General features: G+C 34.4%; 1 protein-coding gene and 1 non-coding gene across 2 annotated transcripts; both read right to left on the bottom strand.

The window, feature by feature from the left end:
- Positions 1 to 1,158: 1,158 nt before the first annotated feature.
- TRNAY-GUA (transfer RNA tyrosine (anticodon GUA)) lies at positions 1,159 to 1,243 on the bottom strand. The gene is given in 2 exon segments: positions 1,159 to 1,194; positions 1,207 to 1,243. It is a non-coding gene; the product is annotated as a tRNA-Tyr (tRNA).
- Positions 1,244 to 2,518: 1,275 nt separating this feature from the next.
- LOC104777858 (protein JINGUBANG) lies at positions 2,519 to 4,895 on the bottom strand. Its single transcript, XM_010502183.3, has one exon. It carries the CDS (start codon positions 4,403 to 4,405, stop codon positions 2,981 to 2,983), a length of 1,425 nt encoding a protein of 474 aa, XP_010500485.2. The 5' UTR covers positions 4,406 to 4,895; the 3' UTR covers positions 2,519 to 2,980.
- Between the last annotated feature and the right edge of the window lie 10,459 nt (positions 4,896 to 15,354).

Genomic DNA, 15,354 nt, shown 5'->3' with positions numbered 1-15,354 from the left:
AATACGAACATACACAAGTTGATGGTGCCGTCTTTAGTATCACTTTTGGATTAGTAACCATATCAGCTTAGTTTACATATTTTACGATCAAAGAGTTACCAAGCACATGATTCATCATTCACATGATCACATCTATAGTGATCCAAAATTAGGTTGCTGTCGATTGAAAAATGATTCCACGAATGGATATAGTGAAAGCCGATCGATCAGTATTATCTTGATGTTAATACCAAACTAACAAAAACTTGATTGCCATTGTGTTAGGTTTATGATTTTACAACACTAGCAGGATTCATGAAACGTAAATTAGGTAATATTGGGAGATGGTGAACCGGAAATTTACCGAGATCGACGGTCGAGATGATAAACCCTAAAATGGAAGTTATGAAAATATTAGATAAATATTAATATTGGTTCACGAAGTTTAGCATTATCAAGAATGTACAAAGAATATTTAGTTTACATTTATCCTTATTTTTGTTTAGGAAACTCATCTCTATATAAGAGAATGTATCTTGTACAATTATGATCATGAGAGTCTAATACAATTCTTCCTCTAACACATTATGTGTCTTTACTCTCATCAAATCTATCACGTAAATATTGGGTTGCGTAAAATAAGAAAAATGGTAGAGAAGCAAATAAAACTAGACAAATAAACGTTTTGCAGATCGTTTAGTTCCAATAATTACTAACTAGTTAGTGCTAAAAGTAGAAATTGGTTTATTGTTTATACGAACTATGGATCTATTGGGCTTTCCAAGGAAAAGAGCTCTTGGGCTTTTCTTCCCAAGAATTCAAAACAAAAGAGTTCCTTATTTTTGTTTAGGAAACTCATCTCTATATAAGAGAATGTATCTTGTACAATTATGATCATGAGAGTCTAATACAATTCTTCCTCTAACACATTATGTGTCTTTACTCTCATCAAATCTATCACGTAAATATTGGGTTGCGTAAAATAAGAAAAATGGTAGAGAAGCAAATAAAACTAGACAAATAAACGTTTTTTGCAGATCGTTTAGTTCCAATAATTACTAACTAGTTAGTGCTAAAAGTAGAAATTGGTTTATTGTTTATACGAACTATGGATCTATTGGGCTTTCCAAGGAAAAGAGCTCTTGGGCTTTTCTTCCCAAGAATTCAAAACAAAAGAGTTCCGACCTGCCGGAATCGAACCAGCGACCTAAAGATTGTCTGCCAACACTACAGTCTTCCGCTCTACCAACTGAGCTAAGGTCGGCTACGTTTGTTACGTCACTAAAGTTATTTATATTCGTATTTACATATTAGCTATAACATTAAATTGATTCGGATTGATTCACCTTACGGATTGTAGCATTTTTAAATTCATCAATTATAGCATATGTATATCCATGGATTTATAATATTTGGTTGTTCGGGGTGGGCGTTCGGATACCTTTCGGGTTTCAGGTCGGGTATTTCGGGTTTTTGGGTTTTCAGGTTTAAAAACATAAGACTCATTCGAATATTTTTAGATTTCGGATCGGGTTCGAGTAAACACCCATCGGGTTTATGTATTTTCGGGTTTTACCCAAAGTCTCAAATTATAATTTGGGTTCGGATCTGATTTATAATTTTTTAATCCAAACCAAAGTAAAAGAACCATAAATCAATCCAAATTCATTAAAAATGATTATAATCATAATTTTTTTTAAAAAAACAAAGTTATCAAACCAAATTGAATTCATGTAAAGATCAAGGACAATTCTAAATAACAAAATACCAAATTCACAAGCCGATAATTTTTGACTTCTTAAAACATCAAACGACATCAAATTCAAAGTTAAAACTATATAATCTATCTAAACTAACATATGAAAATTGACATATTTAAAAATATAAACTAATTTATCTTGTAAGTTATAATAGTGATTTACAAGTTTCAGAAGTAATTTTATAATCACTATTATAACTTACAAGATAAATTTGAAACTTGTAAATTTTATAACGACATCAATTAGTTTAAAAATGAAAACTAATTTATCTTGTAAGTTTCGGGTATTTGTTCGGGTGTTCGGATATACCCAATCGGGTTCGGGTATCTATTTCATTTACTAAAAACATCCAATTGGATATTTTAAAGTTCGAATTAATCGGGTTCGAGTTAAATTTTTGGGTTTTGATATTTTGCCCAGCCCTATTCGTATATGGTGAATTTTATTATCACCAATTATTTAATACAAATTATTCGTAGGATCTCATGATTTTTTTTTTAATAATTGGTGAATCTAAAAATCACCGTATACGAAACAACCAAATATTATAAATCCATGGATACACACATAAAAAATGCTACTTGATTTTATAACTTTATTGCTTGCGTATGTTCATCAATCATCAACACAATAAGATATCACATTCTAATCCAAAAGGATCACCTCAGTTTCAAGAATCTGAACTAACAAATCTTCCTTACGTATTACAAATCTGTAGTTGCAATGTTTATATATTCCAAATTTCCAAAATAACATTTAAAAAAAACAACAATCCAAAATTAAATTTAAAAAGATGGAATTTTCACATTCAACAATAACCACAACAACCATAGAGAATAAAGAGCCCATAAAAAAAAAAAAATAAATAAATAAAGAGCCCATAAATATATATACAAAGTCACATTTATTACATTTTCTTTTTATCTTTTTTATTTCTCCTTGTAGCGGAATCTTTTACTTTCCATTCTTTTCTCCGCCTTCTTTCCTCTTCTGGTTTCACATGATTTAAAAGTACATGCATGCGAATTTTCAGAGGAAAAAGATCTTAAAACAAGCCCCAATAATAAAGGAGACAAGACTTTCCAACAAGAAAGACAACCACATGAAACGTGGCTGTTCACTAGTTGTCCATCTTTTGTACCAATTGATCTACCTAGTTGCCTCCCAATCAATGCCTAAACACAATCACATGTCCCGCGTAACATTTACGCGCCTACGTTGTTCACACGGGGCTAACTCCTTCACGCGTAATCAGTCACACGCCACACTTTCACGGACTTGTCTAAACTCCCACTGTACACTATCCACCGTCGATCACCTTTCTCTCCGTGGCTGTCTCCGTCATCCTCGCCCTCGGCCTCTTCCACCGCCGTTAAACACTTGACTGGTCCGTCGTGATCCATCAAAACAGAGAGACACGTGTGTGAACCGCCGTCGTTTCTTCTCCAAACGCAGATATTCTTATCAGCTCCGCCACTCAAGAGCAAACTCCCGGCGGAGGTGAGACACAATACCGCCATACGGTGGCCGTGAATCGTCCCTTTGTGAGTCAAATACTTTTGCCGTTCCCAGAAGTTAACGGTACCGTCGGACGAACCGCAGTAAACCACACCGTCCGTTAAATTAACGGCTAAGGCCGTTACAGCGTTCTCTTGTTTCATCAACACTTGTACCAAAACATGTTTCGTCTCTTTACCTTGTACCTCACGTTTCCATACTTTTAACGTCCCGTCTGCCGAACCGGTGAATACCAAATCGTCGAATCCGGCAGACACAGTGTTAACCGCGTCGTCGTGAGCTTCGATAGATTCTAGACACTTGGAATCGGATAATCTCCAGACCTTGAGAGTCTTGTCCCAAGAACCGGAGTAGAGTAAACCGAGATCTTCGTTTAAGCTCATACACGACACGGCGTCGAAATGTCGGATCTTCACCACGTTTTTCCGACGACGAGCTTCGACGTAGTTCCTCGGGTTTACCGATTTGGTGAGAAACTCTTTGAGAGTCGGTAAGCTTCCGACTCGTGAATATCTCTCGGGGTTCTTCTTTGAGCCTCTCCAAACCCTAATTTTACCATCTTGATGACCGCTGAAAACCCGGTTATCTCCGGTTATCACGATCGCTTTAACAAACCCGCTCGTTGATTTAAAACCGGAGTAATCTTTTAAATCTTTCCAAACACGAATGTTCTTGGAATCGGATCCTGTGAAAAGAAGATCACGTGAAGCAGCAAGAGAGTACACGTGTCCTTCTTGTCTTACGACCGTACCGATCAAACCGTTATCAGGATCATCTTCGAAATCGCTGTTTCTTGTTTGGTATACCCAAGGTGATTTGTGGTAAGGAGAGCAAGTTTGTTTCCATGGTGATTGAGAAGCTGAGGTGAAAGACGTCGTGTTTTCGTTGTTCGGATAGTAAGTTTGGTTCCATGGCGATAATGGATATATTGGTGACGATGAGTCGCTACTAGCACTTGAAGCGTTGCTTGGACGTTGAGAATCGCTGTTGGTGCTTGACGAGTTTTGCTTACCAACGCCGTGGTTATGATGATCACCGTCGCTGTGGTAAGTTTCTTCCTCGCTGGCGAGAGAACCCGATTTCAAGAACGCCGCAAAAGTCATTCTCCGGAGATAATCGTTGTGACTTGGATTATCTTGTATAGCCATAATGATTTCAGGGTTACAAAAACAAGAGATTTATTTTTTGGATTTGATTTGATCAAAGAGAAAAGAAAGATTGTGTGGATTCTCTAGAAGAATGATAAAAAAGTGTGTGTTTTGAAATGTTGTTTCTTGAGATTATGAAAGAGCATGTAGAAGAAGCTGCGTTGGGGTATATATACAGAGTCGTATGTAGAAAGGTTGGGCAAAACTGATGACCGTGTAAAAGCGACACGTGGTAGAGTAGACGTGACTGACGAATACTGGGACACCGGTTTTTTGCCAGTTTCCTTTGAAGAGTCGGAGACCAAATTTTACTAAAAAACATTGAAAGTAATATTTTATTATTATCTTTTATTTGTTTCGTTGACATGGTATTTAATTAATTATTATATTTATATGTAGGGTGTTTGTGATTATTTTGATCAAATGTGAAAATATTTTCACCTAGAAAAGATGTAATATGTTTACATAAGAAAAAAAAAAGGTTGAAAAAAAAAAATGTATAGTATGTTTAAACGACATTTTTAGATTCGTTCCATTTTGTATGCTTATTATACTTTTGTGAACCTATATAAGTTACGTTGTAAGTACACTATTATTAGTAAGTTTTACTGAAACTGTTTTAATTATTTAACCATGTAATAAAACAGTTGACAAAAATACAATATAATCCCGTCTTAAATCTATTTTTGGGGTTGGTTGACCAATAAAATAAGATAAGGTATGTGTGGCTGCGTTGTCGGCTCGTCATCTTCACACGTTGCATAACCATAGCGCTAGCGTGAAACGGGGAAAAAGGTATTTCTCGAAGCAGTAAGGGGAATTTTCTTTATTAATATTTCATCATAAACTTCTTCTACATAACAACATTAAGAGAAAAGTTATCTTCTAGACGTTTGACTTTTTCGTAATTTTTTTGAAGGGTTATTATTAATTGTAGTATCGAATAAAGAAATATAGCCTAGTTTTTGTAGAGGAATTGTTTGATTGAAGGAGGTTACAAAAAATTAATGAAGCGGATTATTGTCATTATAAAAGTGTAGAAGAATCAGAAATAAATTATGCCGCTTGCGAATAGACTGCACAATGTATAGGCACCACCATCCACCATGGTGCAGTGCCATGCTTTTCTCAGATCAATACGTATCATGGTTCGTTTTCTTATATCATTTTCAACATTTCAATTATTGACAGATTTTACCAGATCATTAGCATTGTATACAAGGTACAAAGTCATTAGCAAATTTATGTGTATTTTGGAATGAGAATACTGGAATGCTGTTAAGTGGATTTTAAAACTTAAATAATACGAAAAACACCTAAAAACATCTTTTTTTTTTTTTTAATTTAAAAGCCTTAACATATGAATATAAAACAAAGTTAAAGACCGATAAAAATGATAAATCAATGCAAAATACATATAGGTTCTGATTGGTAATATTGCATAATTTTAGAATAACATAAGTTGCATGGTAAAATCAGCATAATAAAAATCCATAGAATAAAAAATCGTTGAATGAAAAAACTGTGTGATTGGATATATTTTGCAAAATAACATAATGTGGTATTATCACTTATCATTAATGATCAACTATTTATCCACTAATCTGTGTAATGAATTTATACTTGTATTTTTAGACGATTGTGTTTCATTAAACACTATAAAAATTATTTCGTTGGTAAATTACTTGCAATTGCATTAGAAAAGATACTCCGTCATTATGCTGTTACAAATCGGAGCTAAAGTATAAATGTATGTATAATTCGTAAAATTTGAGAGTGAAGGAGTTAGAATAACGTCAATAGTTAGATGGAAAAGCAGAAAAAAAAACAGGAGTACTAGAATAAAAATTTCATTATATATATATATATAGAGGTACAATACTTATAATTTATATATCTATCAAAGGTATAATACTTATAATTTATATATCTATCAATGGAAAAGCAAAAAAAAAAGGTTAAGTAATAGAAAATAAAAAGAAATAAATTCAAATGATTTATTATTAGTTTTTATCTATGATAAATTTTAAAAGCATAAAGCTATAGAATTTTACCTTTCTTTTTGTTCACATGATTAGCAGCAAAATATAGTAATTGAGTGAAATTAGCTTTTCTTTTTAGTATATTTATTCTAACATGATTTTATAACTAGACCCATATTTTTAGTTTTTGTGATAACCATTAATTTGTTCTCTATTACCTAAGAATACTCACTTTCCATTATTTCCTTTCTACATATTCATTTTTTGTTTTTTGCTTTTTTGTTCTTTTGTTTTGGACAAACATATGGTTTCATTAATTAAAACTCAACCAATACAATAATAAGAGATCCATATCCCAAAGATTAGAAGGTTACAAAAAAGGGATTTCCCCAAAAGCCTTAAACAAATAAAAATAAGACATCAAGTAATAATTCATGAGAGCTTTGAAACAAGTACTTAGATGTAGCTTGAAGCATGTAATATCATGGTTGCTTGATTGATCATCCTTGAGGAATTCAAAAGACAACATGATAGTCATAGTCATACTACACTTTGACACTGAAAAGGGAATAAGAGCCAAAGATCTCACCGGAGCGAGGTGCCATTGCAACAATGCATTGACAAAGATTCGGTAGGTAGCAGATCAGGTGGTGGTGAAGAAGCTGAAATTTGGTTGCCTAGCTACGTCGGATGAGACCATTAGCGTACCGGGCGAAAGACCAAAGACCTGCAAACAAAAATAATTATACCAAACAGAGGGATCAAAAGCCAATTATTGCCAGAATAATATATCAATCTGTAATGGTGCAGATGGGTTCTCTCTCAGATGGCGCTCATAGGCAAGGATTCCACACAAAGCAGATAGTCGGATTGGTATTGAGGAATAGGAGACATGCATATACTTTTGTGCTACTGATACCACAGACAGGGTACGGTTCTTTGAAACTACACTAAAGGAAGGTTGTTTTGCTTCGTCGAGTGAGCACATTGGAGTCCACGGCAAAAGATCAGGGACCTGCAAGCCTTGACAATCAGACAAAAACAAGGGGGAATAACTCAGAACAAGCCAGGAAAATATGACAAAAAGGAACAATGTAGGTGGGTTCTCTCTCATATGGCGCCCTTTTCCAAAGAAATAAAGAAATCCACACAAAGCATGTAATCCAATTTTCAATAAAAGAGTTGAAGCAAGCTTGATCCTATAGGTCGTTGGTAGCATAATCAGGGTAGGTTGGGAACTGAAGACGCTAAATGGTTCAGAATTCACAAGGCCTTGAATCATCCAATTGAGATACCCATCAAACAATGAAACTAATTAAGCAATAGCCAAGGGTCTAGCATAAACTATGTACATCCAAAACACTCTAGGAAAACGGAGTCTACAATGCAGTCTTCGAACAAAGAGAGATACCAATGGTCGTAGGCAATGTTTCTCAGATAACAAGAGGACCTAGAGAGAACCTGGGCTTTTGAGAATTGGGCAGTAACACTTGGGATGCTTGCAGACCGAAAATAGGTTTAGGGTCCAGCCCCACAGATCGAAGAGATACCGTGAGAGATCCGGGAAATTTGGAAGCGCGGTGACTGCCGGAAGAGAGTGAAGGGAGCTTCAGCTTCTCTGTTGAAATCATGTTCGGTTATACCAAGCTCAAAGGGTGACTTTTACTTGAGGCGGGAGTCGATTAACGGAGAAGAGTCGTTTCTTTGAAGAAATCATCGATCTCCCTCGGCGCTGTCTCCGTCTCGGCAGACTTAGGTGGCGAAGGAGGAGAGGGTTCTACAGAGACGACAAGAATTCCAGATCTAAAGGTGAAAGGACAATTGGACTCTAATGCCGCTGTCAAAAAGGTTGAGACAATGGAGTAAAGAGTGGATTTTGCCAGACTCGCGCTCATTTTGAAAACGATGGTGAACAAACCTTTACTACGATTTGGGTTCTCGGGAAGGGAAGAGGAAGAGTTCAAAAGAGGAAATAAAAAGGGGAAAAGATTGAGACTTCAATCTAGGATAGTACAAGAAGGTAGAGAGGGGGTTCAAGGTCAGGAATTCTCGATGTCGGCGGTCGAAAGCCCCACCGGTGTCAGAGATGTGTGGTAGAAGCGGCGTCTCGATATTCACGTTTGGGAGATAAATTAGGGCGAACTTGAGTATCATATTCATTTTCTCTTATATACCTAAAGATCCCTTGAAATCTATAAACTATTAATTAATCTAGACCGAAAAGTATAGAAAATTAAAGAAAATGTAGTAATAAACATTACAATATTCGAAGCGAAAGTTTTGCTTAATTTGAATAATTTGAAGTGGCTTTTATAATTAGTTTGATGAATATAATTTCATAATATATATAAAGATATAATACTTATAATTTATATAGATATGAATTGTATAATAAATAGATGGAAAAGCAAAAAAAAGTGGAGTAACACAAAATAAAATAAATGATTTATTATTAGTTTGTCTTTATTGTTGATATATGATAACATTTTTGAAGGTCAAATCTATATATAATATATATTTTCTTTCTTTCTTCACATGATTGAGAGAAAACAGAGTAATTGAGTGAAAATAACTTTTGCTCTTGTTCTAGTGGTATCGTTGTAACACTTTAGGATAGAATCCACAGAGACCAAACAATTGCACTTTGAGACTATGAAGATCGAATATAGCTAAGACAGAAAAAGGAAGTTTGTGTTTCAAGTAACTAATCAAAAACAGAAATTAAATAAGTTGGTTTAAATTCAAAAAGGAAATATTGGGTGCAGGGAATCTATGGGGATATAATTCTCGGGACTAAGGTGGTTAGATGGGGATGCGTTAAAAACCGTTCTAGAACTCAAATCACGGTTGTAAAGCTAACCTACTTCCGCAACGTTAACTATCTATGCAATGTATTCACTAAGCCCTAAACCATCGTTTGGACCTAGCAAACCAAGCAAGCAATAAAAGTTTAGGTTTGATCTGTTCACAAGGTGCCTCAACTTCAACTTCTGTTGGCTAAGGTCCACCTTGCTCACCTATGTTCTTTTCTAGCAACTCAACAACACTTTCGGTGCCCCGATGAATTTAACCTATGATCATAAACTAGGTAGCTAATCTAGTTTAGGCTTTAAGAACAACAATAGATGAAGAACAAAATAGATCAGCCCCCAAATCTAAAACACCAGCGTTAGAGAATTATAAACCCCTTTGAAACCCGAAACCCAATAAAGAAACTACTCAACAATAGATGCTTTTCTGTGTTTGCTCCATCTGCTTGCTAGTCCGATCAGTCTTCACCAAATTGGTTCCAGATGCTTGTCTTCATCCCCAAAACACTCAGTTTCCTTCAAAAGCAACCTAAAACCTGTACAAACTCGTAAAAGACTCTAAAAGCACACTAGGACCTAACAAAAGACTCAAAACAAGTGTAAAAACCATTGTTAAAATCCCATAAAATACAAACACATCAGCTCTATCTATCGTATATTTACTTTATCATGATTTTCTAACCAGCCCGATATTTTAAACTATTTGTGATAACCAATTAACCGTTATGTTGCTCTTTTATGAAAGAACAATCACTTTTCCGTAATTTACTTTCTACATAATTTTCTTATCTATCTAAAGTTCCATTCAAATATAGATAACAATTAATAGTATATATAGAAGAATAGAAAAAAATTGTAGTGATAAAATATACAATATTCGAAAGAAAATTTAGTTTTCTTAATTTGAATAACTTATACAAGTTTTATAATTAGTTTGGGAAATATAACTATATAAAACTATTTGAGATAGCTAAAAAACATGAACATGTTCTCTCCATACATGAGGAGGGCAGAGCCGAGATTCTCTATGGTGGAGAAGGTTAGATGCAAGGTTATCTCCTCAAGGGAGCAAGGTAGAGGCGGTCGTACACAAGATTATCTCCCCCAGGGAGGAAGGTGGAGGAGGTAGGACGCAAGATTATCTCCCCAAATAAGAAAGGTGGAGCCAAGGTTCTCTCCATGATGGAGGAGGTTGGACGCAAAGTTCTCTCCATAAGGGAGGAGGGCAGAGCCGAGGTTCTCTCCCTGGTTGGTCATATACTATTGTGATGATACATCATTAATTAGTATAATATGTAATATATTTTTGATTCGCAATGTTTTTTGAGCTAATAATTTTAGTAATTAAATAAACTATGCAAAAGTGAAAGTAAAAAGATATATAATAATTTGCTTAATGTGTTCATACATACATTTTCTAGGTGGTGGTAAAGAATATATTTGTAACATACAATATATTTAGGTGTAAAAAATACACTTTTAATGGTAACATAAATAAAAGATTTGTACATGGATATAAATCAGTATATTATAGCAAAAAATAAAACTTATAAATAATGTACAACAAATTTTAATATATTTCTGTTAAATTTAATTTTATTTACAAAACTTTAAACCCGCTCATCGGACGGATTTTTATCTAGTATATATATATATATATAGATATATATAAGCAAATTGGATCTTCACACATGGACTGAGGCGATGCAAGTCTTAGGAGTGAGACAAGTGGGCGGACTCGGTAAGTATCTGGGACTTTTAGAGCTCTTTGCTCGGAAGAAACGGATATGTTCAACACCATAGTTGACAGGATAAAGCAGGACTCAAGAAGCTGGTCGAATATGTCACTTTCTCCTGCTGGGAAGACTACTATGCTGAAATCAGTGCTTGCTTCAATGCCCACATATGCCATGTCTCGTTTTAAATTGCCAGGGTTGCCTTGTAATCGTATCCAATCCTCACTCGTTTCTGGTGGGATGAGTCTGAAGATAATAAAAAGATGTGTTGGATAGCCTGGTCAAAAATGACAAACCTAAAAAGAGAACGGGGTCTAGGCTTTTGAGACATACCAGACTTCAACGACGCGTTCCTAGCCAAGGTGAGCTGGAAAATCTTAACCCACCCAAAGAGCCTCTTGGCAAGGATCCTACTAGGCAGATACTGTCGCGACTCTCGCTTCCTAAAATGCACCTTCCCTTCTTCTGCTTCTCATGGCTGGAGAGGAATTTGTATTGGCAGAGACTTGATTAAAACCCATCTAGGAAAGGCAATAGGATCCGGGACATCAACTCGGATTTGGCATAATCCTTGGTTGTCCCTCTCCTCACCACTCGCCCAATGGGACCACCTCCTGAAACCTCCCAACATTTAACCGTAGCAGATCTTATATGCCCCTCAACCTTGAAGTAGAACACACAGAAAGTGAAATCCTTACTCCTGGAATATGAAAAAGAGATCTTGGCCATCCGACCTACCTTACATGGAGCAGATGATCACTTATATGGCTGCTCACAAATTCTGGAGAATATACAGCAAAATCAGGTTATCAGGCACTAACTATGAGGCGAGAGCATCAATCACAATATGAAGATCCAAACTATGGTTTTAATTGGGAGAAAAAGATTTGGAACTTACATTTCCTACTGAAGATTAAATTCTTTCTTTGGAAGATAATGAGGAATGTGCTTCCAACGGGTGAGAACTTGAGAAGTCGCGGTATTAACCGAGCTGCTACTTGCCCTTTTTGTGGTCAAGAGGAGTCTAGACTCCACCTTTTCTTTCATTGTACCTTTGCCAGGAAAGTTTGGGAGCAGATGCCGGCCAAAAGTTGATTCGACCCAGCTGGTATTCTTTTTTTTTTGAATTTGACCCAACTGGTATTCAAAGTATGAAAGTGGGTATTGAATGTTCTCGGTATCTTATCTGCTTACCACCGACCGAAATTGCGGATGGGGCTCTTGGAGCCTGGATCCTGTGGATGATTTGGACATGCCGCAACAAGCTCATTTTCGAACAGAGATCTATTCCCCCAATGGATGCGATGATGCAGGCTATTACTCAAACCCGAAAATGTTTCTTAAGCCAAACCCCAGAAAATCCAAGATTGCACACCACTACGCACCGGCAACGAGCGGAATTTACTCCAGACCTGGTAAGATGCTCTACATATGCAGCCTGGGAGGAAGACTCTCGAGATGCCGACTTTTGCTGGATCTTCACCGATACTTCCTCAAACTCTTAAAGAACGGGAAGTGGTAACTCACACCATATCAGATCGCCACTTACGGCTGAAGCAATAGCATTGTACCTGGCCTTTTAACACGCCTCTGATCTAGGCTATCAGAAGCTTTTGTTCGCCTCTGACTCACAACAGTTGATCAGAGCGATTAATTTGGAACTCTAACTGAAGGAGATTCATGGGATTCTACATGATATCCTCTTGCTATCATCGAGTTTTGAAGAAGTCTCCTTCATCTTTGTCCCTCAAGAGAGGAATCAGCGAGCTGATGAGATTGCGAAAAACTCTCTATCTATCCCTGTTTTATCTAATTGTTTAAAGAGATATTTGGTAAAATGATACATTTTTCAAACATAATTAGGAATAAGATACATTCACTATTTATAATTAGAAAAAACCACTTTTATTACTGTTTGTCTATTTTTCAGCCTTTTTTGCCATTAAGCAATCCTCTTAATTACATTTATGCCATTGTCTCTTTTTCTCTTCATTTCTTGATTTTTTCAAATAATTGTTAATGCAATTTTTTTAGAAAACTTTTTAAATACAAAAAATCTAGATTTTTTTCTTTAAAAATTGATATAAATTTTGTTTAATTATTTTAAAATATTATATATATATATATATATCTTTTGTAGCCGTACACATTATTAACAGTACAGATGTGTGTACACATTATTAAAAGTACAAATGTGTGTACACATTATTAAGTGTACAGATGTAATTTTTACAAAATCATTGCATTACAAACATTTGTACAGACATCTAGAACCCAAAGAATTAAACAAATTACATTTGTACACTTAATAATGTGTACAAACATCTGTACTATTAATAATATGTACACATATTTGTACTCTTAATAATGTGTACAGACATATGTACACTTTATAAGGTGTACGAGATACAAAATTTGTAAAACATATTTAACATTTTCAAATAAAATCATCAAACAAACTGCATATCAAATTACAAATAAAAAACATAGATTTTTATCTATCTTTAAAATTTTTTTAAAAAAATTTTAATTAGCCAGCATTTTTTTTAGATCGTTGGGAGCATATAAGAAGGAAGAATTCTTTAAAAAAAAAAAAATCAAACCAACTTCTTCTCTCTCCTATTTCTCCGCTTTATCCCTCTTAGTTTCTCCTTTTTTTTTCCTAAAACTATTGAGTATGACCTTTTAGTAATGTTCTTCTCTCCCCTGGCCACACTCAAAATTCTATCTCTATTACCATCTATCTCACAACATCCTCTTTTCTCTATTATAAATAGTGTATGTATGTTTTTGACTATTAAGTTTCAAAAACGTACTAAAATGCTGATAAACCCTTGTTTAAATCTATTTATTCCTATACCAATTGTATCGGGCTTACCGGTTCAACCAGACCTAATTATATCAAACTCTAATTAAGTCTAATGCAAGCTGATTGACAAAAAAAACAAACTGGATCTTCAACTCTTTAGATTATAATATTTATTCTTTTTTTCTGATTTTAAGGAATATTAAAATTTAATAATAATTTTGTTCCATAAATTAAAATTAAATAAAAAACTTTTGATCGAATGGAAACGGATTACGAATCAAAGAAAATGAATCGAGCGAATATAATTTTTTCTTTTCAAAGTTCAATATGTCGGCCGGCCATCACTGTTCCTTGTATAAACTTTTATTATACATCACATGATATTAGTTATCATTACAAAAACAAAATATGAGCTTGTGAGTCGTGATTACTCTTTTTCTAGTTACTGTATTAACCATGCAAAAAGTATCATCCTCTGCTTATTCGAATTAAATAATTTTTTGAAAATAAGCTGAGGATACTATGATTTTAGATATATATTTTTTTGTGCAAACCTATTTTTTTTATATTTTCTAAATTCTAATTATTACGACCGAGTTTGACATATTTTGGCTGTTCTACATACCAGCCACGATAGCATATCGTTACAAATACTTTTGATTTATCATTATTCGTTAAACAAAGAACCGAAATAATATTTTGATAAAGTTTTGAGTAATGAGAACAATAATTTTTTATAACAGTATTACAGTAATGATGAAAGCAATATTTTTACCATAAAGCAACATCGTTAAGAAGATCCAATATTATTAAGAAGGAATCATATAATATATCAAGTTCTCTATTTTTCTATAATATCCCAAAATTTTGATTATCACATGCTAACTTTATTCGCGTCATGGTTTGTGATACATACGTGACAGTTTTGGATTATTATAATATACTGCTATAAAATTTAGTGTTCTATCTTAATTTTGTTTTAATATTTTTTAATGAAAATATATGCATGATTTATCTGCCTGCAGGTACGTACATAACATGTGTTTTTTTATTTTGGGCTAAAACCACTACCAGTTAGTTACATGTTAAATATGCAAGAGACGACATATATATGATAAATATAGGAAAAAAAAAGCTAAGTATATATGTCTTTATCATAACAAATAAACATTTTACTGATTAATAAATAAGTGTTTTGAGTTTTGACATATGGAATCGGTCATGTCATGTGTGTATGTTTTTCTTCTTTCCAAAAAGAAAAAGTAAACTTTCCAAAACCAAAGTAGTAAGAAAACGAGGCGTATAATATCCACTGCATCTGTACAATAATACGTTTATATCTTAAAATGGTAGTTTTTGAAACGTAGCAAGATTCCGTTGACTTGAATGTATGTGGCGTTATTTATCCAATTTACTTGTATATCTTGTTTTGGTAGGTTTTGTAACGTAGCAAGATTACGTTGACTTTGATGCATGTGGTATGGTGATCCATTATTTGCATTGCAGTTTCACAATCAAACTTAGCCTGGGACTTCGGAATATTCGGTATGTTCGGAACGGTTTAATCGGTTTTAAGGGTTATTCGGATTTTTCAAATTGGTTCCGAAATAAT

Source organism: Camelina sativa, chromosome 3, assembly GCF_030686135.1.
Source record: "Camelina sativa cultivar CO46 ecotype springtype chromosome 3, ASM3068613v1".
Lineage (NCBI taxonomy): Eukaryota > Viridiplantae > Streptophyta > Magnoliopsida > Brassicales > Brassicaceae > Camelina > Camelina sativa.
This window is presented reverse-complemented; position numbering and strand designations above follow the sequence as displayed.